At 43.9% G+C, this 27,950-nt stretch overlaps 1 protein-coding gene across 1 annotated transcript; it reads right to left on the bottom strand.

Moving 5' to 3' along the window:
- Positions 1–1,034: 1,034 nt before the first annotated feature.
- On the bottom strand, positions 1,035–26,225 carry phc3a (polyhomeotic homolog 3a). Its single transcript, XM_082973096.1, has 13 exons — positions 26,099–26,225; positions 23,915–24,193; positions 15,467–15,661; positions 15,235–15,387; positions 14,900–14,989; positions 14,252–14,486; positions 13,199–14,005; positions 12,815–13,059; positions 10,499–10,742; positions 10,296–10,410; positions 9,816–9,957; positions 9,035–9,308; positions 1,035–1,980 (listed from the first exon to the last, which is right to left on the bottom strand). Exons 2-13 carry the CDS (start codon positions 24,149–24,151, stop codon positions 1,826–1,828), a joined length of 2,892 nt encoding a protein of 963 aa, XP_082829222.1. The 5' UTR covers positions 24,152–24,193; positions 26,099–26,225; the 3' UTR covers positions 1,035–1,825.
- Between the last annotated feature and the right edge of the window lie 1,725 nt (positions 26,226–27,950).

Consider the following 27,950-nt stretch of genomic DNA (forward strand, 5'->3'; position numbering starts at 1 on the left):
TGGAATGTTGTCCCACTCCTCTTCAATGGCTGTTCAAAGTTTCTGGATATTGGCGGGAACTGGAACACGTCGTACGTGTCGATCCAGAGCATCCCAAACATGCTCAATGGGTGACATGTCTGGTGAGTATGCAGGCTATGGAAGAACTGGGACATTTTCAGCTTCCAGGAATTGTGTACAGATCCTTGCAACATGCAGCTGTGCATTATCATGCTAAAACATTAGGTGATGACGGTGGTTGAATCGCACAACAATGGGCCTCGGGATCTCATCACGGTATCTCTGCATTCAAATTGCCATCGATAAAATGTAATTGTGTTCGTTGTCCATAATCCCACCGCCACCATGGGGCACTCTGTTCACAACGTTGACATCAGCAAACCGCTCGCCCACACAACGCCATACACGTTGTGGTATCCAGGAGGTCTACCCCGGGGGTTGGTGATAGTGGGGAGGTACGTGCCGCGACGTTGGCTCCCTCTGCTGGGAGTACCCGGGGTGGGCACCACGACACTGATGCCACCAATTAGGGGAGAGTGCCAACCAGTCGTGCAGGCCATGTAAATGGAGCACCGTGGGAGAGAAAAAGAGATGCATGGAACTGAATACGAGGAGGCGGCCCAGATGAAGGACCGAGCCAACTACTAAGTTATTTAGTAGTTACATTTATTTTATGTTGACCAGTAAAGGCCTGTTTTCTAGAACCTCCCTGTCTCTGTCCATTTGTGTGCTCTAACCCAACACCCCATGGTTTACCACAACGTGGTCTGCAGTTGTTGGACGTACTGACAAATTCTCTAAAACGACATTGGAGGCGGTTTATGGTAGAGAAATTAACATTAAATTGAAAACTTGAGACATTGTGTTGTGTGACGAGACTGCACATTTGAGTGGCCTTTTATTGTCCCCAGCACAAGGTGCAACTGTGTAATGATCATGCTTCTTGATATGCCAAACCTGTCAGGTGGATGGATTATCTTGGCAAATGAGAAATGCTCACTAACAGGGATGAAAACTAATTTGTGCACAGAATTTGAGAGAAAAAAGTTTTTTGTGTGAATGGAACATTTTAGTGATCTTTTATTTCAGCTCATGAAACATGTGACCAACACTTTACATGTTGCGTTTATATATATTTTTTTGTGTATTTATTATAGTAGTAATAAACATGTTACTTGATCTAATGTCTCATCAACCTTGGAATTCACAAGTCACTTCCTGGTTGCTCTGCAGTTGTTATGCTGCACGGGTTGGAAGTAGATTTCCTCATATGCAACTTCAGTCAATCTGGATACATCCCAAATGGCACCCTATTCCCTATATAGTCCACTACTTTTGACCAGAGCCTTATGGGTCCTGGTCAAAAGTAGCGCACTATAAAAGGAATAGGGTGCCATTTGGGACACACACTTTGAGTCATTGTTAAATCCCAACTCCTCGCAGGCTTGGAAAACAGTCTTCAGAGAGTAACATTTTAAAAACATTTAAATACAATTCTTTAAACTTTTAAGTTTAAACAGCATGTACAGTACTTACAATGTAATACACAGAAAAAAGGCCACCTTGAGCCTTATTGCTACAATCACTACAATGATAGATGGTTGTTAATGTGTTGAATGATGACTGACACACAGATGAACAGTTTACAACTCGCTGCTTCTCACAGAGTTAAAAGGTAGAGAGCAAGTATATTTGTTTGCATGTCATTTCCTAGAATCCCATATCCTCTAAGTCTGATAAGAGTGCTCCTCTCGTTCGCATCCCAAATGGCACTCTATCTCCTATATAGTTCACTACTTTTGACCAGATGGGCCCTGTCCTGTGCTCATGGTTCCTTCAGAGAGTTGATGTGGGCACAGAGTTTGAGGGCGGGTCCGAGTTTGATGTTCATCGCTGTCATCAGGTGGTCCTCTGTCAGCAATAGGAGGGCCTGGCCGTCAATCTCGTGGGAACAGAACTCCTCTGATATGTCCCGCCCACCTAGAGGAGGAGAGGGTGGAGAGAGAGGGGGGAGAGGAACAGGAAGGTGGAAAGAGAGGAGTTTAGGGCCAGGAGATGTGACCTGAGCAGGAAAAACTACTGGCCCCAGTGATATTGTACAATATATACTGTATATAAACTCAGCAAAAAAAGAAACGGCCCTTTTTCAGGACCCTGTCTTTCAAAGATAATACGTAAAAATCCAAATAACTTCACAGATCTTCATTGTAAAGGGTTTAAACACTGTTTCCCATGCTTGTTCAATGAACCATAAACAATGAATTAACATGCATCTGTCATTTATGCTTCCATAGCAGTTCTGTACAGTTCTGTGTTCTCCTGTTTCCTGTTTCCGGTCACAACTTGCAGACTTGTTTACGCTGCTGTGCGTTTTTGTTGCCGATCTTACTTTGATACCTGACGGTTTTTTACTTTTTCATTACCGTATATTTTTACTTTTTCCCTCACTCAACTTTTTTCATTCAACTTTTTCACCCCGGAGGTTTTATCTGGACATGGTTCGTCAGGACTTCAAACAGCCGAAGCTAAGTAACATTAACATGATGCCTTCTAATTGCAGTCGTTGTACTTATAATATACAGGAGAACGATCGCCTTACGGCAAGGATAGCTGTGCTGCAAGCCCAGCTTCAGACGCGATCGTTAGGCAAGGGTAATTTCAGTGTAGGAAAGGATGAAACAGCGTCTGTGCCACCAGTAAGTACAGATAGTAACGTTAGTATAAACCCCCTCGCACGGTCCCCGCAGCCGGACAACTTTCTCATGGCTTCTGGAGGGAAACGCTGTAGGAATGCTCAACCGGTGTCGCTTATTCAGCCGACAGAAACTTTCAACCGGTTCTCCCCATTAAGCGAGTCGGAGTCGGAGGCCGAGACTTCTCTGGTCTCTACTCCTCCCGCTGTGGGGTCTGAGACGCCGACGGCTCCCACCATTAGCTCTGACAAATTGAAAACCCTAGTCATTGGCGACTCCATTACCCGCAGTATTAGACTTAAATCTAATCATCCAGCGATCATACACTGTTTACCAGGGGGCAGGGCTACCGACGTTAAGGCTAATCTAAAGACGGTGCTGACTAAGGCTAAAACTGGCGAGTGTAGAGAGTATAGAGATATTGTTATCCACGTCGGCACCAACGATGTTAGGATGAAACAGTCAGAGGTCACCAAGCGCAACATAGCTTCAGCGTGTAAATCAGCTAGAAAGATGTGTCGGCATCGATTAATTGTCTCTGGCCCCCTCCCAGTTAGGGGGAGTGATGAGCTCTACAGCAGAGTCTCACAACTCAATCGCTGGTTGAAAACTGTTTTCTGCCCCTCCCAAAAGATAGAATTTGTAGATAATTGGCCCTCTTTCTGGGACTCACCCACAAACAGGACCAAGCCTGGCCTGTTGAGGAGTGACGGACTCCATCCTAGCTGGAGGGGTGCTCTCATCTTATCTACGAACATAGACAGGGCTCTAACTCCTCTAGCTCCACAATGAAATAGGGTGCAGGCCAGGCAGCAGGCTGTTAGCCAGCCTGCCAGCTTAGTGGAGTCTGCCACTAGCACAGTCAGCGTAGTCAGCTCAGCTTTCCCCATTGAGACTGTGTCTGTGCCTCGATCTAGGTTGGGCAAAATTAAAAATGGCGGTGTTCGCTTTAGCAATCTCACTAGTATAAAGACCTCCTCCATTCCTGCCATTATTGAAAGAGATTGTGATACCTCACATCTCAAAATTGGGTTACTTAATGTTAGATCCCTCACTTCCAAGGCAGTTATAGTCAATGAACTAATCACTGATAATAATCTTGATGTGATTGGCCTGACTGAAACATGGCTTAAGCCTGATGAATTTACTGTGTTAAATGAGGCCTCACCCCCTGGTTACATTAGTGACCATACCCCCCGTGCATCCGGCAAAGGCGGAGGTGTTGCTAACATTTACGATAGCAAATTTCAATTTACAAAAAAAAAAACAACAATGACGTTTTCGTCTTTTGAGCTTCTAGTCATGAAATCTATGCAGCCTACTCACTCACATTTTATAGCTACTGTTTATAGGCCTCCTGGGCCATATGCAGTGTTCCTCACTGAGTTCCCTGAATTCCTATCGGATCTTGTAGTCATAGCAGATAATATTCTAATTTTTGGTGACTTTAACATTCACATGGAAAAGTCCACAGACCCACTCCAAAAGGCTTTCGGAGCCATCATCGACTCAGTGGGTTTTGTCCAACATGTCTCTGGACCTACTCACTGCCACAGTCATACTCTGGACCTAGTTTTGTCCCATGGAATAAATGTTGTGGATCTAAATGTTTTTCCTCATAATCCTGGACTATCGGACCACCATTTTATTACGTTTGCAATTGCAACAAATAATCTGCTCAGACCCCAACCAAGGAGCATTAAAAGTCGTGCTATAAATTCTCAGACAACCCAAAGATTCCTTGATGCCCTTCCAGACTGCCTCTGCCTACCCAAGGACGTCAGAGGACAAAAATCAGTTAACCACCTAACCGAGGAACTCAATTTAACCTTGCGCAATACCCTAGATGCAGTTGCACCCCTAAAAACTAAAAACATCTGTCATAAGAAACTAGCTCCCTGGTATACAGAAAATACACGAGCTCTGAAGCAAGCTTCCAGAAAATTGGAACGGAAATGGCGCCACACCAAACTGGAAGTCTTCCGACTAGCTTGGAAAGACAGTACCGTGCAGTATCGAAGAGCCCTTACTGCTGCTCGATCATCCTATTTTTCCAACTTAATTGAGGAAAATAAGAACAATCCGAAATTTCTTTTTGATACTGTCGCAAAGCTAACTAAAAAGCAGCCTTCGCAAATGGAGGATGGCTTTCACTTCAGCAGTAATAAATTTATGAACTTCTTTGAGGAAAAGATCATGATCATTAGAAAGCAAATTACAGACTCCTCTTTAAATCTGGGTATTCCTCCAAAGCTCCATTGTCCCGAGTCTTCACAACTCTGCCAGGACCTAGGATCAAGGGAGATACTAAAGTGTTTTAGTACTATATCTCTTGACGCAATGATGAAAATAATCATGGCCTCCAAACCCTCAAGCTGCATACTGGACCCTATTCCAACTAAACTACTGAAAGAGCTGCTTCCTGTGCTTGGCCCTCCTATGTTGAACATAATAAACGGCTCTCTATCCACCGGATGTGTACCAAGCTCACTAAAAGTGGCAGTAATAAAGCCTCTCTTGAAAAAGCCGAATCTTGATCCAGAAATTATAAAAAAACTATCGGCCTATATCGAATCTTCCATTCCTCTCAAAAATTTTAGAAAAAGCTGTTGCACAGCAACTCACTGCCTTCCTGAAGACAAACAATGTATACGAAACGCTTCAGTCTGGTTTTAGACCCCATCATAGCACTGAGACTGCACTTGTGAAGGTGGTAAATGACCTTTTAATGACGTCAGACCGAGGCTCTGCATCTGTCCTCGTGCTCCTAGATCTTAGTGCCGCTTTTGATACCATCGATCACCACATTCTTTTGGAGAGATTGGAAACCCAAATTGGTCTACATGGACAAGTTCTGGCCTGGTTTAGATCTTATCTGTCGGAAAGATATCAGTTTGTCTCTGTGAATGGTTTGTCCTCTGACAAATCAATTGTAAATTTCGGTGTTCCTCAAGGTTCCGTTTTAGGACCACTATTGTTTTCACTATATATTTTACCTCTTGGGGATGTCATTCGAAAACATAATGTTAAATTTCACTGCTATGCGGACGACACACAGCTGTACATTTCAATGAAACATGGTGAAGCCCCAAAATTGCCCTCGCTAGAAGAAGCCTGTGTTTCAGACATAAAGAAGTGGATGGCTGCAAACTTTCTACTTTTAAACTCGGACAAAACAGAGATGCTTGTTCTAGGTCCCAAGAAACAAAGAGATCTTCTGTTGAATCTGACAATTAATCTGGATGGTTGTACAGTCGTCTCAAATAAAACTGTGAAGGACCTCGGCGTTACTCTGGACCCTGATCTCTCTTTTGAAGAACATATCAAGACTGTTTCAAGGACAGCTTTTTTCCATCTACGTAACATTGCAAAAATCTGAAATTTTCTGTCCAAAAATGACGCAGAAAAATTAATCCATGCTTTTGTTACTTCTAGGCTGGACTACTGCAATGCTCTACTTTCCGGCTACCCGGATAAAGCACTAAATAAACTTCAGTTAGTGCTAAATACGGCTGCTAGAATCCTGACTAGAACCAAAAATTTGATCATATTACTCCAGTGCTAGCCTCCCTACACTGGCTTCCTGTTAAGGCAAGGGCTGATTTCAAGGTTTTACTGCTAACCTACAAAGCATTACATGGGCTTGCTCCTACCTATCTTTCCGATTTGGTCCTGCCGTACATACCTACACGTACGCTACGGTCACAAGACGCAGGCCTCCTAATTGTCCCTAGAATTTCTAAGCAAACGGCTGGAGGCAGGGCTTTCTCCTATAGAGCTCCATTTTTATGGAATGGTCTGCCTACCAATGTGAGAGACGCAGACTCAGTCTCAACCTTTAAGTCTTTACTGAAGACTTATCTCTTCAGTAGGTCCTATGATTAAGTATAGTCTGGCCCAGGAGTGTGAAGAGGAACGGAAAGGCTGGAGCAACGAACCGCCCTTGCTGTCTCTGCCTTGCCGGTTCCCCTCTTTCCACTGGGATTCTCTGCCTCTAACCCTTTTACAGGGGCTGAGTCACTGGCCTACTGGTGTTCTTCCATGCCGTCCATGGGAGGGGTGCGTCACTTGAGTGGGTTGAGTCACTGACGTGGTCTTCCTGTCTGGGTTGGCGCCCCCCCCCCTTGGGTTGTGCCATGGCGGAGATCGTTGTGGGCTATACTCGGCCTTGTCTTAGGACGGTAAGTTGGTGGTTGGAGACATCCCTCTAGTGGTGTGGGGGCTGTGCTTTGGCAAAGTGGGTGGGGTTATATCCTGCCTGTTTGGCCCTGTCCGGGGGTATCATCGGATGGGGCCACAGTGTCTTCTGATCCCTCCTGTCTCAGCCTCCAGTATTTATGCTGCAGTAGTTTGTGTCGGGGGGCTAGGGTCAGTCTGTTACATCTGGAGTATTTCTCTTGTCTTATCCGGTGTCCTGTGTGTATTTAAATATGCTCTCTCTAATTCTCTCTTTCTCTCTTTCTGTCTTTCTCTCGGAGGACCTGAGCCCTAGGACCATGCCTCAGGACTACCTGGTATGATGACTCCTTGCTGTCCCCAGTCCACCTGGCCGTGCTGCTGCTCCAGTTTCAACTGTTCTGCCTGCGGCTATGGAACCCTGACCTGTTCACCGGACGTGCTTGTTGCACCCTCGACAACTACTATGATTATTATTATTTGACCATGCTGGTCATTTATGAACATTAACATTTTAACATTTTGACCATGTTCTGTTATAATATCCACCCTGCACAGCCAGAAGAGGACTGGCCACCCCTCATAGCCTGGTTCCTCTCTAGGTTTCTTCCTAGGTTTTTGGCCTTTCTAGGGAGTTTTTCCTAGGGAGTTTTTCCTAGCCACCGTGCTTCTTTCACATGCTTTGCTTGCTGTTTGGGGTTTTAGGCTGGGTTTCTGTACAGCACTTTGAGAATATCAGCTGATGTACGAAGGGCTATATAAAAATAAATTTGATTTTGAAAATTTGATGCACCTGTGGAACGGTCGTTAAGACACTAACAGCTTACAGACGGTAGGCAATTAAGGTCACAGTTATGAAAACTTAGGACACTAAAGAGGCCTTTCTACTGACTCCGAAAAACACCAAAAGAAAGAAGCCCAGGGTCCCTGCACATCTGCGTGAACGTGCCTTAGGCATGCTGCAAGGAGGCATGAGGACTGCAGATGTGGCCAGGGCAATCAAATGCAATGTCCGTACTGTGAGACGCCTAAGACAGCACTACAGGGAGACAGGATGGACAGCTGATCGTCCTCGCAGTGGCAGACCACGTGTAATAACACCTGCACAGGATCGGTACATCATACCAGCGGGACAGGTACAGGATGGCAACAACAACTGCCCAAGTTACACCAGGAACGCACAATCCCTCCATCAGTGCTCAGACTGTCTGCAATAGGCTGAGAGAGGCTGGACTGAGGGCTTGTAGACCTGTTGTAAGGCAGGTTCTCACCAGACATCACAGGCAACAACGTCGCCTATGGGCACAAACCCACCGTCGCTGGATCAAACAGGACTGGCAAAAAGTGCTCTTCACTGAGGAGTTGCGGTTTTGTCTCACCGGGGTGATGGTCAGATTTGCGTTTATAGTCGAAGGAATGAGCGTTACACAGAGGCCTGTACTCTGGAGCGAGATCGATTTGGAGGTGGAGGGTCTGGGGTGGTGTGTCACAGCATCATCGGACTGAGCTTGTTGTCATTGCAGGCAATCTCAACGCTGTGCGTTACAGGGAAGACATCTTCCTCCCTCATGTGGTACCCTTCCTGCAGGCTCATCCTGACATGACCCTCCAGCATGGCAATGCCACCAGCCATACTGCTCATTCTGTGCGTGATTTCCTGCAAGACAGGAATGTCAGTGTTCTGCCATGGCCAGCGAAGAGCCCGGATCTCAATCCCATTGAGCACCTCTGGGACCTGCTGGATCGGAGGGTGAGGGCCATTCCCCCCAGAAATGTCCGGGAACTTGCAGGTGCCTTGGTGGAAGAGTGGGGTAACATCTCACAGCAAGAACTGGCAATCTGGTGCAGTCCACGAGGAGGAGATGCACTGCAGTACTTAATGCAGCTGGTGGCCACACCAGATACTGACTGTTACTTTGGATTTTGACCCCCCCCTTTGTTCAGGGACACATTATTCCATTTCTGTTCGTCACGTCTGTGGAACTTGTTCAGTTTATGTCTCAGTTGTTGAATCTTATGTTCATACAAATATTTACACATGTTAAGTTTGCTGAAAATAAACACAGTTGACAGTGAGAGGACGCTTCTTCTTTTGCTGAGTTTACATCCATTACAGTATTGGTTACAGCAGCTTTAAGTCCCATGGTAGGACATATTCATGATACCTGGTAGAGAGTTGATGTAGGAGCAGACTTGACCCACGCTCCACTGTGTTGGATTGTCACTACATTCTTGTCCTCCTGTGGTCTGTTCACCAGAGGATATGAATGAGTCTTTCCTCTGTCTTCCCTGTTCCCTCTCTCTCTCCTGCACCCTCTCTCTCTCTTCCTGCCGGCGCAGCCTGGTGATCATGGGGACAGGGGGCTCATCCTCAGCCTCCTCTTCCCCTTCTCCCCTCAATGCTCTCCGGGTCTCCTCAGAGCTGTACGGCCCCTGCACCTGCAGTGGAAAAAACCAACATGACTACAATCACACATTTGCCTATGGAATACTCTGAGTGATAACAGTTTGGGGTTTCATACTGTAAGTAGACCAGAGAATTGCAAAGTTGTTAATATCAATTTTGTCTGTCTGATTGACCTAGCCTGGTTTCAGATTTGTTGTCCCCCATGATGAAATTGGGGAGGGGACTGTATAACTGTCTCTGTATGTCCATTCATTTGTGCGTTAGTCAGATATCTCAGACAGCACTAGCCCGATTTTGACAACTTGGGTCTGATGCGTCTTGCCATAGAGATCCGGCAGTGACAAAATTGATTGTCCCAAGACGGGAGCTATAGTTATTAACATAAATGTTAAGGCGGGGAGCTTCATCATTCGTGGAGGACGACACGTTTACTGTTGCCTGGTTTGTGTTGTTTTGCAAACTGTCTTGTCGTGATTGGCATTGACCATAGGATAGTTAGCTAGATATGCTAAATCTGGGACCAGGCTATGACATCTGACCTGTCTGAGGAGGAAGTGTTCTCTGGTGCCCCCGTTGACCCTCCCTGAGGGACGTCCTCTACGGCCCATCGGCCTGTGACCCCAACGACTGGCCTTGTCCACCTTCAACACACTCAGACGCTTTGTACAGCTCACATTGAACCTGACAGGAGGGGACAGAGAGAGAGATGAGCTCTGTAGATAAAAAGTTTCTGGAGTTTAGCCATTCAGGGGAGATATTCCACAGAACACCATAATGTTCAAAACATTCCATTTGGGGTGTCTAGATTCCCCTGGATCCTGGAAGAGAACATTTACATATGGCTTTTGACTACAAGTCAGCTTGAAGAGCTTAATCTGGCTCGGGAATAATGTTCCAAAATTCAGATTTTTCAAGAAATACAGGTTCCTGGAATCAGGAGTGAATAACCAGGAACTACAGGAATCTTCCAACTGGGATATCTGGAAACCACAGAAATTTTGCAACCTTACAGGACTCACCTCTTGACACAGGTCATGGAGCAGAATCGTTTGGATCGGAGGAAGGTGTGAACGTAGCCTCTCTTCCCACAGAACTCACACTGCAGCACATCTACCAGGCTCTCAGCAGCAGGTTCTATAGTACAACAGGAGATGACAAGCTGTTAGACAGACACACAGACAGATGGACAGATGGACGGACACACAGACACACCGGAACTGACCGTCCTGGGTGGGGGTATCATCCATGTCTGAGTCATTGTCTGGCTGCTCAGCATCCATCAGGCTCTCCTCTGGCACTCGATCCCCATTGGTTCTCATCTCAGACACTCGATCCCCATTGGTTCTCATTTCTGGAGCTGAATCCTTATTGGTTCTCATCTCAGGTGTTGGATCCCCATTGGTTCTCACCTCCCGGGCTTCAGGAAGCGTGGCCTGCTGGTCCGCCCCCAAAGAGGAACGGCCCATCTGAAGCAGGAACACACCACTGTATCACATACAGTACACAACATGTACCACTATAGAGGGCTGAACATATTGGTAACTAATCAACTACCAGTGGGAGACTGCTTGTTCAAGAGGACATTTTGTATCTGGGAGGTTGTTGGTTCTTGATGCAGTGCTCTCACAGTGAGGGAGGTGTGACTGGGACTAAGCTACTCTTCCCACTAGCACATTTGGTTTCTTGGAAGATGTGGGAACGTATGTTTTTGGTTTCTCATTGGTTCAAGGGAATGAAGCCATACGTTTCTTGACCTGTAAAACTGATTTTTTTTTTAAATGTTTTGACACTGGAAATGTAAACTTGTTGGTTGCAGAGTTTCTGAGAATGATTTACTATGGTTCCCTGAACGTTACCTGGGAGGTTTTATTAACGTTCTGAGAACGGAAATTATACGTTATTTGGAGGTTTTTGAATAACTTCCTTAATTTTTACTGAATGTTTCAACAATACTTTTTATAACACTGCTAGCTTATTTTGGTTAAACTTTTTTGAACTCCAAGCACAGGTAGGACACATGGAAATGAATTTCCTTAATCACATTTCTATTTTAGGGGCTCCCGATTGGCGCAGCGGTCTAAGGCACTACAGACCCTGGTTTGATTCCAGGCTGTATCACAACCGACTTTGATTGGGAATCCCATAGGGCGGCGAACAATTAGGGCGGCACACAATTAGCCCAGCATCGTCCGGGGTAGGCCGTCATTGTAAATAATAATTTGTTCTTAACTGACTTGCCTAGTTAAATAACATTTAAAAAAAGAATAACCTTTTGTTCTCTATCCATGGATTTAGCCTGCTAGAGCTGCAACTCTCTCTCCTTCCTCTTGCACTTTATCAGCTCAGTTTAATAAAGTAGCTTAAGTAATGACATTTCTGCTGCTTCCCTCACTCGGATCGGACCGGGTCTTGATCCAACCAGGTCTGTATGGAACGGGATTAGTTGTCCTCGGGTCCATTCGGAACGGGTCTCTCTATATTTTTTGTATTAATTAATGCATATCGGGTCCGGAACTGGTCCATTTCGGAACTGGTCCATCTTCTTGGAATACCTCTAGCTAGCCTGCCATGTTTTTGTTACACTTACAAAGTGGTTAATTTTTGTCTATTCAAACAGACCACATTTCAAAGGAAACAAAGACTCATTAAGATCAGGTGTTAGTTGGCAAGGCCAACACACCTGAACACAAATAATAAGATAGATGATGGAGAGAGTTTTGCTGATGCTAAGAACAGAATGTATAAGTTTTTAACAAAACGACACTACATGTTATAGGTGGGACCCATTGGATGACAAATCAGAGGAAGATTTTCAGAAAGTAAGTGAATATTTAATCGCTATTTGTGAATTTATGAAACCTGTGCCGGTGGAAAAATATTTTGATGTGGGATGCCGTCCTCAAATAATCGCATGGCATGCTTTCCCTGTAATGGCTACTGTAAATTTAAAAGAATTTAAGCTTTCAACCGATATAAGACACTTGTATGTACCTAAATGTTTAGTATCCATAATTTTTATGATTATTTATTTGAATTGCACGCCCTCCGCTAGCGGGACGCCTAGACCTAAAGTTTTTAAATAACATTCTTAGAACATTACTCAAGTTTTCTTGTGGTATTTATGGAAAATGTTCTTAACGTTCTCAGAACAATTTGAGAACATACAAAATAACCAAAGGACAACCACGCTCTCACCAAGCTCTAAGAAACAAATGGTTCTCAGAACATTATGTGCTAGCTGGGCTCAGTCGCAGGGCCGACTCCAGGCATAAGCGACATAAGCGGCCGCTAGGGGGCCCCGACTCCAAAAAATGGTACTCAGTCGAACTTTAAAACGTACATTTTTCTCTCTGCTGTCAAGATTTTGCCTGCTTGTTGGGCCCCCCCCCCCCCAACCAAATCTCGCTTAGGTCCCCCAAAAGGCTAGAGCTGACACTGGCCTCAGTGCCTTTGGTGACAATTAACGAGGCCAGTGCCTGTGTACACTGTGGAGCTTGGTTAACACACCCACCAGTGGAGATACCGGGATGAACGATACCGGGAGGAACGGCTGCAGGGCCTCTCTGACGACGAACCCCTCTATGATGTGAGTGAGGATGAGAGGTCTAGCTCTCTCAGGGCTCCCTGGTAGGGTGGCTGAGGCTGAGGGGGATTGGCCGGGGCTTCTTACCGCGGCCGAGGGCAGGAGTGGAGGAGGGGAGCAGCTGGTGTAAGAGGAGGGGTCTTGAGACGAGTGGGTAACGGAGCGGCTGGACGGAGGGACGCAGGGGAAATCCAACCTGCCTGGAGGATGGAGCCGAGCAAAGAGAGAGAGGCAGTTACTGTATGTCAGTGTGCTTTATCAATTCAGTATAAAAATAGTAAATATTGCAAAAGGTAAAGTTAAGTAATGAAAAAAAGTAAATTCTATTGTGCCGTGTACCTGTACAGTTCTCTGTATAGGTGGGCTGTATGTCTTTACAGAGTCTGTCTGAACCAGCCGATGGAGAGAGTGTGGGTGGAGGGGTCGTCCTCTTCTCTCTCATCTCCTCTCTCCTCTCTGGGGTCTGGGTGCGTAGGGTGGCTGGAAGCATCTTCAGGTCCACAGCTACAGTCTGGGGCGGGGAGAGATTATGGAACGTCTGGGATAGATTCTGGAACGTTTGGGGGGGGTGATGGTTCTGAAAAGGAATCTGGACCGGCGCCTCTGCCACAGGCAGCTCCTCCGACACGTGAACCCCAGTGGACTGCACTGCCAGGGCCTGGACTGAGCGCAGGGACAACCTCTGGAGGGAGGCCGGTGGAGACTGAAGCAGCCTGGGGAGAGAGGCCTGGGAGATGGGGCCAAGACGCAGGGTAGGGGGCTTGGGCTGGAGGTGGAGCTGGGGCTGGAGCAGGCTGGGACACAGAAGAGGTGGAGGGGCTGATGATGAGGATACTACCACTGTCTGCTGGGGAGGAGGAGGGGTGGGCGGCTCACAGGAAGAGGAGAGGACTGGAAGGCCATCCCCAGGCTGGGATTGGACAGTGGTGGTGGTGTGGGTGGGAGTGGCAAGGGGCTGGAGGGTAAGAGGGAAGAGAGAGGGGGAAGTGTCTTGGGGTGCGATGCGCAGTGCGATAGGGTGCAGCTGCCGGTGGGATCCTGCTGTGGTCTGCTGGATGATGAGCTGGTGGGGTGCCCCTTTATGGCTCGGAGGACAGTGCAGCTGGTGCCTGACCACAGCATGGGACTGGACAGGAGTGTACGACGCTGAAATAGAACCACATTATTACACCTGAAGGTGGTCTAAACCTGCACTAGGTTGGAACAAAATGTACAACACTGGAGTTAAAATAAAACCATGTTAACAGACTTAAGTGATTGAGACATTTATATGTGTTGTAAACCTCCTCTGGGCTGGAACAAAAGCCTACCTCAGGATCAGTATTATTTAAGAACACTGATATGAACCAACAGAGCACAAAAGATGTGACCATGCCATGGTGACTGACTTACCAGGCGCGATAAGCTGGTTTGCTGATGTTAGCCTGGTGATGTCAGCCAGCCGAGGCTTAGCTCCAGAGGCTTCTGTGGAAGGGTCAGACTGCTGACTGGACCTCAGGGGACAGATGGACATCTTGGGCAGAGAGGAGACCAGCGTCTGGGGCTGGGTGGAGAATGGCTTCAACAGGACACTCTGGGCAGTGGCCAAAGCCCCTGGGAGATGGGCCTGCAGCGCGAGGCTGTGGACCTGAGAGAGGAGAGGACACGCAGTATTATTATAGATGTAAATCTAACATCCAATGTCTCTTAGAAAGTCCTTGATATCAACAAATATGTGGCTATCATGTTGTGTCCCACAGGGTTCCAAACTGGGGCACTACTGTCTGTACCTGATACATATTTAGGTAATTGCAACTTGATCATGTCGAGCAATGACCTACCAAGTCAAGTCAGATACACTCCACTTAGCAGACACCTTTATCCAAAGCGACATGTGCATAGGCTTACATTTTTTGTATAAAAATGATTTGTCCTCTAGGGATATAAATAACATGTCAGCAGCAGTGAGATGTAAACTCCTGCTGTGCTGTCCTCTGATGACAACCTAGTTAGCTTGCAATGCTTAACCTTTGACCTTTGCCCCTGGTGGCGGTTGCTGACCTGTGAAGTGGAGAGTCGAGAGGAGCTGCAGCAGACAGAAGGCAGGTCAGACTGGACTGCTGCCACTGTGGCCGCAGGGGTCAGAATCAACTTACAGAGACAGAAGAGAGAAAAGAGAAAGCGACAGAAGAGGGAGAAGACAGAGAAACAAGGGAAAAGACAAAGAAGAAAGAGAAAAGATAATAGAGTAGAAAAAAGTTAGTGGAAAACATCAGTGGAAAAGGAGACAGAGAACTTGGCATGCTTACTTATTTTTACTTCCCATGATCTTTGGGCAAGTAGATAGTTTATCATACGCTACAAAGCTGTTACAATAAGAGAGAGAAGGTAGGTACCATCTGGGTGCGAAGGTACATCTGGGCTTGGTTACAGGAAGCAGAGCAATTCCCCAGGAGCATGGCCTGCTGGGTAATCGTGCCTGTGGTGGAGCTGGAACTCTGAGAATGACCAATCAGCTGGCCTGTTACTGGAGAGGCTGGGAGGGTGATCTGGAGACAGACAGAATTGCAGTGGTCTTACTAGGCATTGGTAGTCTTGGTAGTCTTGCTACCAGAGTGCTCAACTTACAGAGGTACCAGTTGACTGGGGCACCGTGCTGTTGGCAGCAGAGGGTAAGGAGGGGGACTGTGTGTTACTGTAAGGCTGTTGCTGCTGCAGCGCAGCTGTCTGCAGGATGATGTGTTGCTGCTGGGCCGCGTACATCTGCTGCAGGTACTGAGCTGCCATGGTCTGGGGCCTGCTGTGGATGGCCTGCTGGATCACCTAGAGAGAGAGACAGCAGAGAAACAATAGTCATATTGTGTAGCTGGGAACGGTTCGGTAACTACTACGCTCACCAGAGTTGATGACTCATGTTAGCTCCCAGAACTAATGGCTCAGCTTTAGCTCAGCACGTGCATGATCAGGGTTCGATACCAGGAATGCTGAAAGACCTAGGTTTGGTCAAGATAACACTCTTCCCAGCTAGCACATTTGGTTCCTTGGAAGTTGTAGAAACTTATTTTTTAGGTTTCCCATTGGTTCTGGGAATGAAGCCATATGTTTTCTGACTGGTAAAACTTAACATTTTTTTAAAGTTTCTGAGAACGTAAGTGAAGCTTTTGCCTGTTCTGGGAACATACATTTTTAGGTTGCAGGGAGCTTCTGAGAATGTTCTCCTGGGAGGTTTTATTCATGTTCTGAGAATAGAAATGATATGTTATTTGAAGGTAATTAAATAACGTTCTGAGAATATGTTTCAGTAAGACTTTCAATAACACTGCTAGCTTAGTTTGGGTTAACAGTTTTGAAGCACAGATAGGACACATGGAAATTCACTTGTTTAGGCATTAATCATGCAAACACATGTATTTTTTATTGTGGCACGGCGTCAGTGAGATTCTAACCTATTACCTTCTGTTCTCTATCTATGGATTTAGTCCACTGAGCCACCAGGATGGAGCTAGCATTAGAGGTCTTTACGGATCCACCTGTACCCGAATACCCGAGACCTGAGCAGGTTCAGATCCAGAATTCGAAATAATGTCACGCGTCTGGGTCGGATCTGATATGATTGTCACGGGTATGTGCAATTTTAACTGACCTTTCCGGTAGGAACAGTACAGATCCGAACGCGACAGCTGCAATAGAGAGAGAAATGTTATCATTTATGCTGCTGCTCGTGCTTTTCGCGAGAGTGGAGCGTGTAGCTTGTTGTTGTTGTTGGCCAATCATAAGTCATCATAGCGGCAATAGGCTAAATTAGGAGATATCTAATCCTCCCTGCGTCACTCGCTCACAGTATGGCCCCACCCCCTCCTGCTTGAGCGGCACCTCTCTCTCCCTCCTCTCACGCTTTATCAGCTCCGGCTAATAAAGTAGCTTAAAAATGACTTTTCTGCTGCTTCCCTCACTCGGATCTGACCGGTCTGGATTCAACCAGGTCTACACGGAACAGGATTAGTTGTGCTTGGGTCCGTTCGGAACGGGTCTCTATATTTAAAAAATGTATTTAAGCTTATCGAGTCCGGATTGGGAAAGCCCGTGTCCAGTTTGGAACTGGTCCAACTTTTTGGACCTGTGAAGACCTCTAGCTAGCATGCCATTTTTTTTTTACTCCTAGATAGCTGTTCATTTTAGTCTATTCAAACAGACCCCATTTCAAAGGAAACAAACACTCATTAAGATCAGGTGTGGCCAACACACCTGAACACATTTAACAAGAGAGAGGATAGAGAGAGTTTGATGCTGAGAACAGAATGTTTATGTTTTTAAATAACATTCTTAGAACGTTCTTTGAACATTAATGTTTTCTTGTGGTTTTAATGGAATGTTTTCTTAATGTTCTGAGAACATGACTTTAAATAGAACCATGAAGAAACCTGTAGAAAGCGTTATGCTGAAGTACTGAAATTCCCACAGAAGAACGTTGTTTCTTAACATTCTGAGAACATGACTTTAAATAGAACCATGAGGAAACCTGAAGGAAACGTTATGATGAAGTACTGAAATTCCCACCTAAGAAACATATGGTTCTCAGAGTGTTATGTGCTAGCTGGGTATCCTGCACCATTCCCAGACCTTTGTGGGAATGTTGTATGCAAAATAACCATAGGACAACCACAACCACGCTCTCACCATGCTTTAAGAAACATATGGTTCTCAGAACATTACAGTATGTGCTAGCTGGATTATGCTTAGAAAACTAGCCTTTGCTTTACATACAGATATGGCTTCATAGCTACATTTTATTCCACTCCTTGCCACTCCTGTCATTTGCCAAATATCATTAATGAGCTTGAGGAGATCAGAGGATTGGATCCTGATTCGATAACCTTCACAGCTACCATCCAATGTTTATGCAAATTAGACTGATAGGTCAAATTAACTGTTTACTTTGGTCCTGCCTGGAAAATGATACCGGAGCATCGGCTCTCTAAGACAGCTTCTACCCCCAAGCCATAAGACTGCTCAATAGCCATAAGACTGATAAATAGTTAATGAAATGGTTACTCGGACTATCTGCATTGACCCTCTATGAACACTCACAAGACTATATACACAGTATACACACTATATACATACTCACTCACACACCACACAAAACCCACACACATACAGTACATATGCACACACACAGGCATAACACACACACACATACTGACACAACACACACAAATACACACACAGATACACACGCACGTTCACACATCATATGCTGCTGCTGCTACTCTGTTCTTTCTTCTTACTGTTATCTATCCTGATGCCTAGTCACTTTACTCTGCCTTTATGTACAGTTGAAGTCGGAAGTTTACATACACCTTAGCCAAATACATTTAAATTCAGATTTTTACAATTCCTGACATTTAATCCTAGTAAAAATTCCATGTCTTAGGTCAGTTATGATCACCACTTTATTTTAAGAATGTGAAATGTCAGAATAATAGTAGAGAGAATGATTTATTTAAGCTTTTATTTCTTTCATCACATTCCCAGTGGGCCAGAAGTTTACATACACTCAATTAGTATTTGGTAGCATTGCCTTTAAATTGTTTAACTTAGGTCAAACGCTTCCCACAATAAGTTGGGTGAATTTTGGCCCATTCCTCCAGACAGAGCTGGTGTAACTGAGTCAGGTTTGTAGGCCTCCTTGCTCGCACATGCTTTTTCAGTTCTGCCCACAGAGGTTAGGGCTTTGAGGTTGAGGTTAGGGCTTTGTGATGGCCACTCTAATACCTTGACTTTGTTGTCCTTAAGCCATTTTTCCACAACTTTGGAAGTACGCTTGGGGTCATTGTCCATTTGGAAGACCCATTTGCAACCAAGCTTTAACTTCCTGACTGATGTCTTGAGATGTTGCTTCAATATAGCCACATAAATTTCTTGCCTCATGATGCCATCTATTTTGTGAAGTGCACCAGTCCCTCCTGCAGCAAAGCACACCCACAACAAGAAGCAGTGGCTTCTTCATTGCTGAGCGGAAGAAGGTTAACCTTTCAGGTTATGTTGATATAGGACTCGTTTTACTGTGGATATAGATACTTTTGTACCTGTTTCCTCCAGCATCTTCACAAGGTACTTTGCAGATGTTCTGGGATTGATTTGCATTTTTCGCAACAAAGCACATTCATCTCTAGGAGACAGAACGCGTCTCCTTCCTGAGCGGTATGACGGCTGTGTGGTCCGATGGTGTTTATACTTGCGTACTATTGTTTGTACAGATGAACGTGATACCTTCAGGCGTTTGGAAATTGCTCCCAAGGACGAACCAGACTTGTGGAGGTCTATAATTTTTTTTCTGAGGTCTTCGCTGATTTCTTTTGATTTTGCCATGATGTCAAGCAAAGAGGCACTGAGTTTGAAGGTAGGCCTTGAAATACATCCACAAGTACACCTCCAATTGACTCAAATTATGTCAATCAGAAGCTTCTAAAGCCATGACATCATTTTCTGGAATTTTCAAGCTGTTTAAAGGCACAGTCAACTTAGTGTATGTAAACTTTTGACCCACTGGAATTGTGATACAGTGAATTATAAGTGAAACAATCTGTCTGTAAACAATTGTTGGAAAAATGACTTGTGTCATGCACACAGTAGATGTCCTAACCGACTTGCCAAAACTATAGTTTGTTAAACAAAATACTTATGGAGTGGTTCAAAAACTAGTTTTAATGACTCCAACCTAACTGTATGTAAACTTCCGACTTCAACTGTACATATCTACCACACATACCTTGTACCCTTGCACATTGATCTGGTACTGGTACTCCTTGTATACATCTTCATTCTTGTTTTTTATTCCTCTTTCGTTACTATTTATTATGTTGTTTTTTTTTACTCCGCATCGTTGGGAAGGGCTCGTAAGCAAGCATTTCACGGTAAAGTCATTGTATTCAGCATTTGTGACAAATACAATTTGATTTGATTTTGAACATCGCCAAATGCGTCAGTTTATTTAAATGTGCAATTAAAAAGTATAGTGCCTAGCTGTCAGTTTAATTAAATGTGCAATTAAAAAGTATAGTGCCTAGGCCTAGTTAATGAAACCCTAGTGCTGTTGACGTAGGCAACAGATCACAACGGCCCAGTACATCACTGGGGCCAAGCTTCCTGCCATCCAGGACCTCTATACCAGGCGGTGTCAGAAGAAGGCCCTAAAAATGACCAGAGCGCCAAGTCTCGGTCCCAAGGGGCTTCTAAACAGCTTCTACCCCCAAGCCATAAGACTCCTGAATGTCTAATCAAATGGCTACCCTTTTACGCTACTGCTACTCTCTGTTATAATCTATGCATAGTCACTTTAATAATTCTACCTTCATGTACATATTACCTCAATTACCACGACTAACCGGTGCCCCCGCACATTGACTCTGCACCGGTACCCCCTGTATATAGCCTCGCTATTGTTATTTTACTACTGCTCTTTAATTATTTGTTACTTTTATTTCTTATTCTTCTTCTTTTTTCTTTTTTTTTAAACTGCATTGTTGGTTAAGGGCTTGCAAGTAAGCATTTCACTGTTGTATTCGGCACATGTGACAAATACGATTTGATTTGACAAAGCAGGGAATCCCCAATTTCCCACTGAGCTCCTTTTTGGAAATGGTGAGTTCACTTTCTCATCTATGACGTTAGTGACCAACCGCGCTGTCCAGCGTTGGAGCCCAGCAGCTCACATCAGCAGGATGGGGTGCCTTTTCATTAGGAGGGATGTCTAACTTGGATCGCTAAAATAATGATTATTATCAATTACATTTCCTCAATTTATAAGACCTATGGGGACACCTACTGTATACATTTGGCAGCCAAGCACGAGTGATCACTGTAGCCTTTTATCGTCTAGACATGATTAAATATCCACCAGGCTTCCGTCATCGACTCAACTGAATTAAAAAAAGAATTACAGGGGGCAGTTTGGAAAAACTAAAAACCATTTTTCTCTGTAATAAAGTAGAATCTGGGATAACAATGATATAACCAATGTCTCTAGTAATACTATAGCTCTCTCTCTCTCCCTCCTTCAAGCATTCCTTGTCAATTCATTTGATAGGCTACATTATTTTAGCATTATGCTATAATGTAGCCTAGGCCTACTTTCCGATGGACTATAGCCAAGATTTGAAGGTAAACCTTGGTTTTGAATACGTTTCTAGGAAAGTAGAAATGTTCGTGTGTGTCTAAGGTGCACTGGTGGCTTTGATTAAGGCACAGCAAAATCAATGGTGTACATTTAACTTGGAAAGTGTAAAATGTTCACAATTTTCAGTAAACATTTGAGTTCCACTGTACCGGTTTTAAAATTACACCTTTGAAAGTGTTAAAGATTTAACTCTGTTGTAGTGTTCCCCATTTAACTCAAAGTGTAAAATGTACGCTATTTTCAGTGAACATATGCGTCCCACTGTAGGCCTACTAAAATAACACTTTTGAAAGTGTTGAAGATTTAACTCTGTTGCCGTGTTCCCCATTCAACTCTTAAAGTGTTCAAATGAACTTGATTGTGATGTTTGCATATCTCTACTGTAGAGTAATACGCAACACCTACAGTGTCACGCTGGTATAATGGATCGGGAGACAGGCGCAGGAATGTGTAATATGTTTTTTTATTTCTTTATCCAAATTACAGCGTGCCATGTAAAGGCAAAGGGGACGAAGAACGACCAAACAAACACGTAGTGAGGAGTACCTCAAATAAATAAACGGGACGAGACCCGAAAACACAAGCGCACACTGATCCAACACGGGACGAGACCCGTAATCATCTATGCACAATACAAGCGTCACAAAAGCCAAAACAACAAGGCACAGGTTCTCACACGACCAACGGACATTGGAACAATAATCGACACCCCAATGGTGAAACAAAGGGCACATTTCTACAAATACAATCAGTGAGAAATTGGAACCATGTGTAATGACACAGTTCAGTGCCTAGAGGCCGGTGAAGTAGACCTCTGAAACTGGTGCACGGAATGAGCAACAGTTACCGGAGGGATCTGTGACATACAGTGTAAAACACAACACTTAATTTAGAGTAAACTGGACATACTTTGCTTAGTGCTGACGCTGTTAAACTTTCTCAGTGTAAGAAATTAACACCTGTAGTGACACAGTAAATCATTTTTGGGTGTTGTTTAAAAACTGCATGGTGTAAAGCCTAATTTGCCTTTTCTTTTCAAGGGAATTTTAGAGTTACCATCCATGACTGTAATATTTTGTGAGAGAGACATGGTTATTGAATTATTTCCTTATAAAGGCTTGTGACTTTCACCAAGTGAGTACCAAGGTGAATGCTATCATTAAAATTCAACTATGACAATACCTTACATACTGTATATCATAAGGCCTTACTTTGATGGCTTAGTTTTACCATAACCCAGTGGTGTTAGGAAACTCCGGGTTTACAGGCCACATCAGGCCTGAAAGTCAAATTATGTTGGATTGCAAAGTGATGTCTTTTTAGCTAACATTCTACTCCTTGCCAGTCCTGTCATTTGCCAAATTGACTGGCCTTTCAGCAATCTTAACGTTTAATATGCAGTTCAATATGAGACATCATTAGGATATCCAAAAGTTTTTATTCACCCGCTGCCTGCATTCAGAATGACTGTCAGGGTTAGGAAAGTTGATAAGAAGACTACCTAAACCATTTAACCTGGAAAAACCATTTCAGTAACAGGTGCTAACTGTTACTCTAACTAACTGATTTGATTAGTTTAGAAAAATATGTTATTTGTCTTAGTGTAGCATATGATTAATCAATCAATGTACATGCAAAAACACAGATATTAAAAACAATCATTAAAACATCTACTTGCAGTAGTGCATTCTGGGAAATATGATAATGACGGGGTGGTTTTGTTGGGCTGTTTTACTCTCCAAAGTGTAAAATAATAACTCTTGTTATTAACACCAACACCAGGGGTGTCACAAAATCCTTCGTTGTGTTGCAGGGAAGACCAAAATGCAGCGGAGTTGTGGATACTCATATTTTAATTAACAAAAAAAGAGTAACGCATCCACTTGACAAAACAATAAATGATACCCACAACACTAAACAGTTTTGCAGGCTCACCAACGCAGTGCAAAAACAACTACCCACAAAACCAAGTGACAAACATACTCCTACATATATGACTCCCAATCAGGAACAACGATCCCCAGCTGTTCCTGATCAGGAGTCACAAGACCAACACAGAACAATCACACACACACACACAAGACTGCCACGTCCTGACCCCAAAACTACTACAACAGCTCCATCTGCTGGTCAGGACGTGACAAGGGGGTTATTTTAGACCACTGAGTGTTAATTTCACTCTTACAGAGTGAATTTAACTCCTGAATCAACAATAGAAATTTTATACCAAAAAATTAACACTGGCCAATTTGCTGTGTAGGTCCTTTTAGGGTTTGTGTGTGTTTCCTAAAGTAGCCTGTCTGGACTCCATCTAGAGGAGGGACAAATAATATAACTGAAATGAGCATTACAACATTTTACAAATGTAGGCCTAAGTAAGTCATGATGATCAGCATATGTGCGAGGAATGACGACAGGTGGCAAGTTTGCATTTCTTTCCTCTCATTAATGGAATACAACTGAAGCAAACTTGGCTCGATGGAATCTTGTAGGCTAATATTTCCCATATCATTATTTCTCTCTCCCATTATGGAGTCCTCTAGACACTTTGAACAACATGATCTTCATTGACACTGCCTTCTCACAAGAGAATGATCGCAGCAGGTCATAACGGTGTTGTTGTTTGTTGTTCTTATTGCACCAAATTTGCAAGCACATAATGTTGTAATGGAAAATATTAGTGTTGTTTTCAACTACCAATCAGCAACTGTAGTAAATCCGGCTGCATATTGAACTTTGAGATTGCCGAAAGGCCAGTCTCTTTGACAAATGACAGGAGTGGCAAGTAATGAAATGTTCAGCTAAAACTGAAACCCAGACTAGTGGCTTCATTATTTGGATTTCAACACACACATTGACATTGTCCCCTCTGGCGCCCTCCCTGTCCCCTCTCTCACCTGAACTGCCTGGCTCTCTGTAGGGGCGGTGTCTAGAGAAGTGGGTAGGGCCTGACTATTTGGGGGCGTGGTGCTGTCTGTTGTCGTCATGGCGATGACCACTGAAGCGGTGATGTTGTTGTTGGCAACCGTTGTAACTGCTTTGGTGTTAGAGGTGACAGTGACAGTAGCAGCAGTCCCATTGGTCTCACTCTCTCCTCCTCCCTCTGTCTTTTCATGGCTCTGCCTGTCCATCATGCTGCTGGTAAAACTAAGCACCTGTCTGTATCACTGGGCCAACTGGAAAGTACACACAGAAAACACCTCTCTCAAAGTCTGTAGCCTAAACATATTTGTATATATTTGATTTGACATATGGGATGCTGGATGTATTTTTTGGAAAATAACATTTATATCTGGTGCCCTACATTGTTCAGTAAAAAAAAAAAAAAAATCCCACCTACATCCCTAAGAGAATATTTGTTGGGACATAATTTTGCTGATAAATTGTCCCATCGGAAAATAAATCAAATTATAGATGCATATGCCTATCTATAACAATGTCAATGACAATTTAGTGCTGGGTGCGTTTGAATACACTTGAGAAATGGGGCCTATAGCACTGGCTCAAACGGATGTGATGGGCATTGCTTGACCGGACCAAGAGAGCGCTTCTCGCGCGGCTATAAATCTAGAGGTTGATAGAAGTGAAGTATCCATGCTCTGTGTGCACATTCTGCTTATTTCTTACAACCTTAAATCGAAGAAAAATATTATATTTACATTTATAGGCCTTAAAATCACAAACGGGACATTTGGGCCAACGGCGTCACCAAAAAAATATCCTTTAAAGATCTATAGATATGAAGCTATATCCCAAGCTATATCCCTGGATCCTGGTCACTAGAGAAGGCTATTTGTCTTAGTCATAAAGCATTCTTAGCAAAAGTGTAATATATTTTAATGAAGTTTGTTTAATAAGTCCCGAGCTGTATTAATTGCATGTGTTTAGGACTACTTTACATTTCAACTGACCTATTACATTTATTGAAATAAGGTAATGGTCAGTAGGAAATAGCAAATCAGAAACCGGGGCTTGTACGCCTAAACAAGGAATTGTACTAAAACCAGGTCGAACTTATGTCGGCCTATTCATATTAAAGTTCTAATCAAGCAATTGTTCGTTAGGTTTTTTTCATTTGATTTGCTGCGTTTTCAACGAAATCATTCAGTTTTGTTAATTTCTTTGTCATAATGAAGTACATTTCTGTTTTTGAATTTCTCCCCATATGACCATGACATTTTCCAAGTTTTTCCATGTATGAAATTATCGAAATTCAATAGCCTATAGCTTAAAATAAATAGATCAGAAATGTATTTTGATAAAGCCTCTGCGCTTGGATGCCATGTTGATTAGTATAGCCTACTCATCAGGTTTATATGCCCTACACATAAAAATACTGGAAGAATCTGGAAAAACAGGCTATATAAAACTACATTTATCCAGTATTTGAATTGTTGAATGAAATTGAAAGAAAATTACACAAACCTTCCAAATGAAGTGGCCTAGTTTGAAATAGGCTATTTTGTCCACATTTTTTACATGTAGCCTAATTTGTGTAAATAAAGTAGAGCCTACTTTAATTAGCTCATAACATTTTGGTAAAAAGGGATAATTTCAGACATAATAGATTTCTGATATTGATTCTGTTCCAATTCCTGGTGCTAAACTATTTCATTTTTAAACGTGTATGTAGTTTTTGTGCAACACACCCCTAATGCTCAACCGAGAAAATATTCCAAACCCTATAGCCACAACCATGCACTGACAAAAAGCAGACTGGTTAAATGTACACACATTTTCTTTCAGCAATAGCAATGCATCAAATCGGTTCTGCAGTTTAAAATCTATGAACAATTGTCGTTATCATGTGCGGAATGCATCTAATTGGGCAATTCATGCATTGGGCTACAGTCACCCCTTTTGGCCTTTTACATTTTCTCGCTGGATGTGCAGTGCTCGCAACATAGGCTGCAGTAACCTAGCTATACGATCATTTATTTATTCATTATACTCAAACAAAATCGTATAATAATTATATTATGTTTGGGCATCATCCTCTATTTCCTCGGCCAATTCTATGGCCACCGATAAGAGCCTTATATATGCACCATGCACAATCGTTCACCTATCATTAGCGTTACCTGGCTGGATTTGTTATTAGACCTGACCCATGGCGAAGTGACCGAACGAAAACCCACCGGTTTAGACTGTCACAATCCCAGTCATGTTCTAATGCGTCAAGCCTGTGATGCTAAAATGGAGAGAAAAACAAACGGACCGGACGGAATGAAAACCCAGACACAGCACCACTTGCAGCGCGGGAGGACCTTATAGAGTAGAGCAAGAGGGATTAGTGTGAAAAGGGATTTTTATAACGCTAATTTCTCATTTTGGAGACTCAGTCAGGGTTTTACTCAACATGTAACAAACAACAAATATCAAGTCAAGTTCAGGCTGTGTCACGAAACGCATTGTAAAGGTAGCATTGTGGAGTCTGGGGTCCTTTACCAACATAGTAATTATTTTACTGGCAGTATCTACTGTAACACTATCACCACTAGGGGGCACAAGACTCGGAAAAAGAGACCCCAGCTTTTCCTCAGTCCTCAGCATATATATATATATATATATAATAAAACACACACACACACACGTGTATATATATATATATATATATATATACGTGTGTGTGTGTGTGTTTTATTGTCAGCCACTGGATAGGTGCAGATCGGGGCAAATGTGTTGTTTTTACATATATAATTACCATACATAAATCATGATTAGGCTATATTGATCAGACAGAGAAATTCTGGTATGTGTCATGCTCATGTGTTGTCTTCTCAAATCAAGTCAAATCAAAGGTTATTAGTTACATGCACCGAATACAACAGGTGTAGACCTTACAGTGAAATGCTTACTTACGAGCCCCTAACCAGCAATGCAGTTTAAAAAAATACAGATAAGAATAAGAAATAAAAGTAACAAGTAATTAAAGAGCAGCAGTAAAGTAACAATAACGAGACTATATACAGGGTGGTACCAGTACAGAGTCAATGTGCGGGGACACTGGTTAGTTGAGGTAATATGTACATGTAGATGATAACAACAGAGTAGCAGCGGTGTAAAAGAGGGGGGACAACGCAAATAGTCTGGGTAGCCATTTGATTAGGTGTTCAGGAGTCTTATAGCTTGGGCGTAGAAGCTGTTTAGAAGCCTCTTGGACATAAACTTGGCGCTCCAATACCGCTTGCCATGCGGTAGCAGAGAGAACAGTCTATAGCTAGGGTGGCTGGAGTCTTTGAACATTTTTAGAACCTTCCTCTGACACCGCCTGATATAGACGTCCTGGATGGCAGGAAGCTTGGCCCCAGTGATGTACTGGGCCGTTCGTACTACCCTCTGTAGTGTCTTGCGGTCGGAGGCCGAGCAGTTGCCGTACCAGGCAGTGATGCAACCAGTCAGGATGCTCTCGATGATGCAGCTGTAGAACCTTTTCAGGATCTGAGGACCCATGCCAAATCTTTTCAGTCTCCTGAGGGGGAATAGGTTTTGTCGTGCCCTCTTCACGACTGTCTTGGTGTGCTTGGACCACGTTAGTTTGTTGGTGATGGGGACACCAGGGAACTTGAAGCTCTCAACCTGCTCCACTGCAGCCCCGTCGATGAGAACGGGGGCGTGCTCGGTCCTCTTTTTCCTGTAGTCCATAATCATCTCCTTTGTCTTGATCACGTTGTTGTCCTGGCACCACACGGCCAGGTTGCTGCCCTCCTCCCTATAGACTGTCTCGTCATTGTCGGTGATCAGGCCTACCACTGTTGTGTCATCGGCAAACATAATGATGGTGTTGGGGTCGTGCCTGGCTGTGCAGTCATGAGTGAACAGGGAGTACATGAGGGGACTGAGCACGCACCCCTGAGGGGCCCCTATGTTGAGGATCAGCGTGGCGGTCCTTAGCTTATTGACGAGCTTTAGGGCACTATTGTGTTGAAAACT

This window comes from Salmo salar, chromosome 03, assembly GCF_965601325.2.
Source record: "Salmo salar chromosome 03, fSalSal1, whole genome shotgun sequence".
NCBI lineage: Eukaryota > Metazoa > Chordata > Actinopteri > Salmoniformes > Salmonidae > Salmo > Salmo salar.

What these genes read in the sequence shown, in the direction of transcription:
- phc3a (XM_082973096.1), bottom strand. Translation starts at nt 24,151, where the DNA reads ATGATGGACAGGCAGAGCCATGAAAAGACAGAGGGAGGAGGAGAGAGT. An exon ending in CAGAGAGCCAGGCAGTTCAG is followed by an intron (nt 15,662 to 23,914) that starts GTGAGAGAGGGG and finishes CTCTCTCTCTAG; the next exon opens with GTGATCCAGCAGGCCATCCA. An exon ending in AACACTTCCTCCTCAGACAG is followed by an intron (nt 9,309 to 9,815) that starts GTCAGATGTCAT and finishes TTTCCACTGCAG; the next exon opens with GTGCAGGGGCCGTACAGCTC.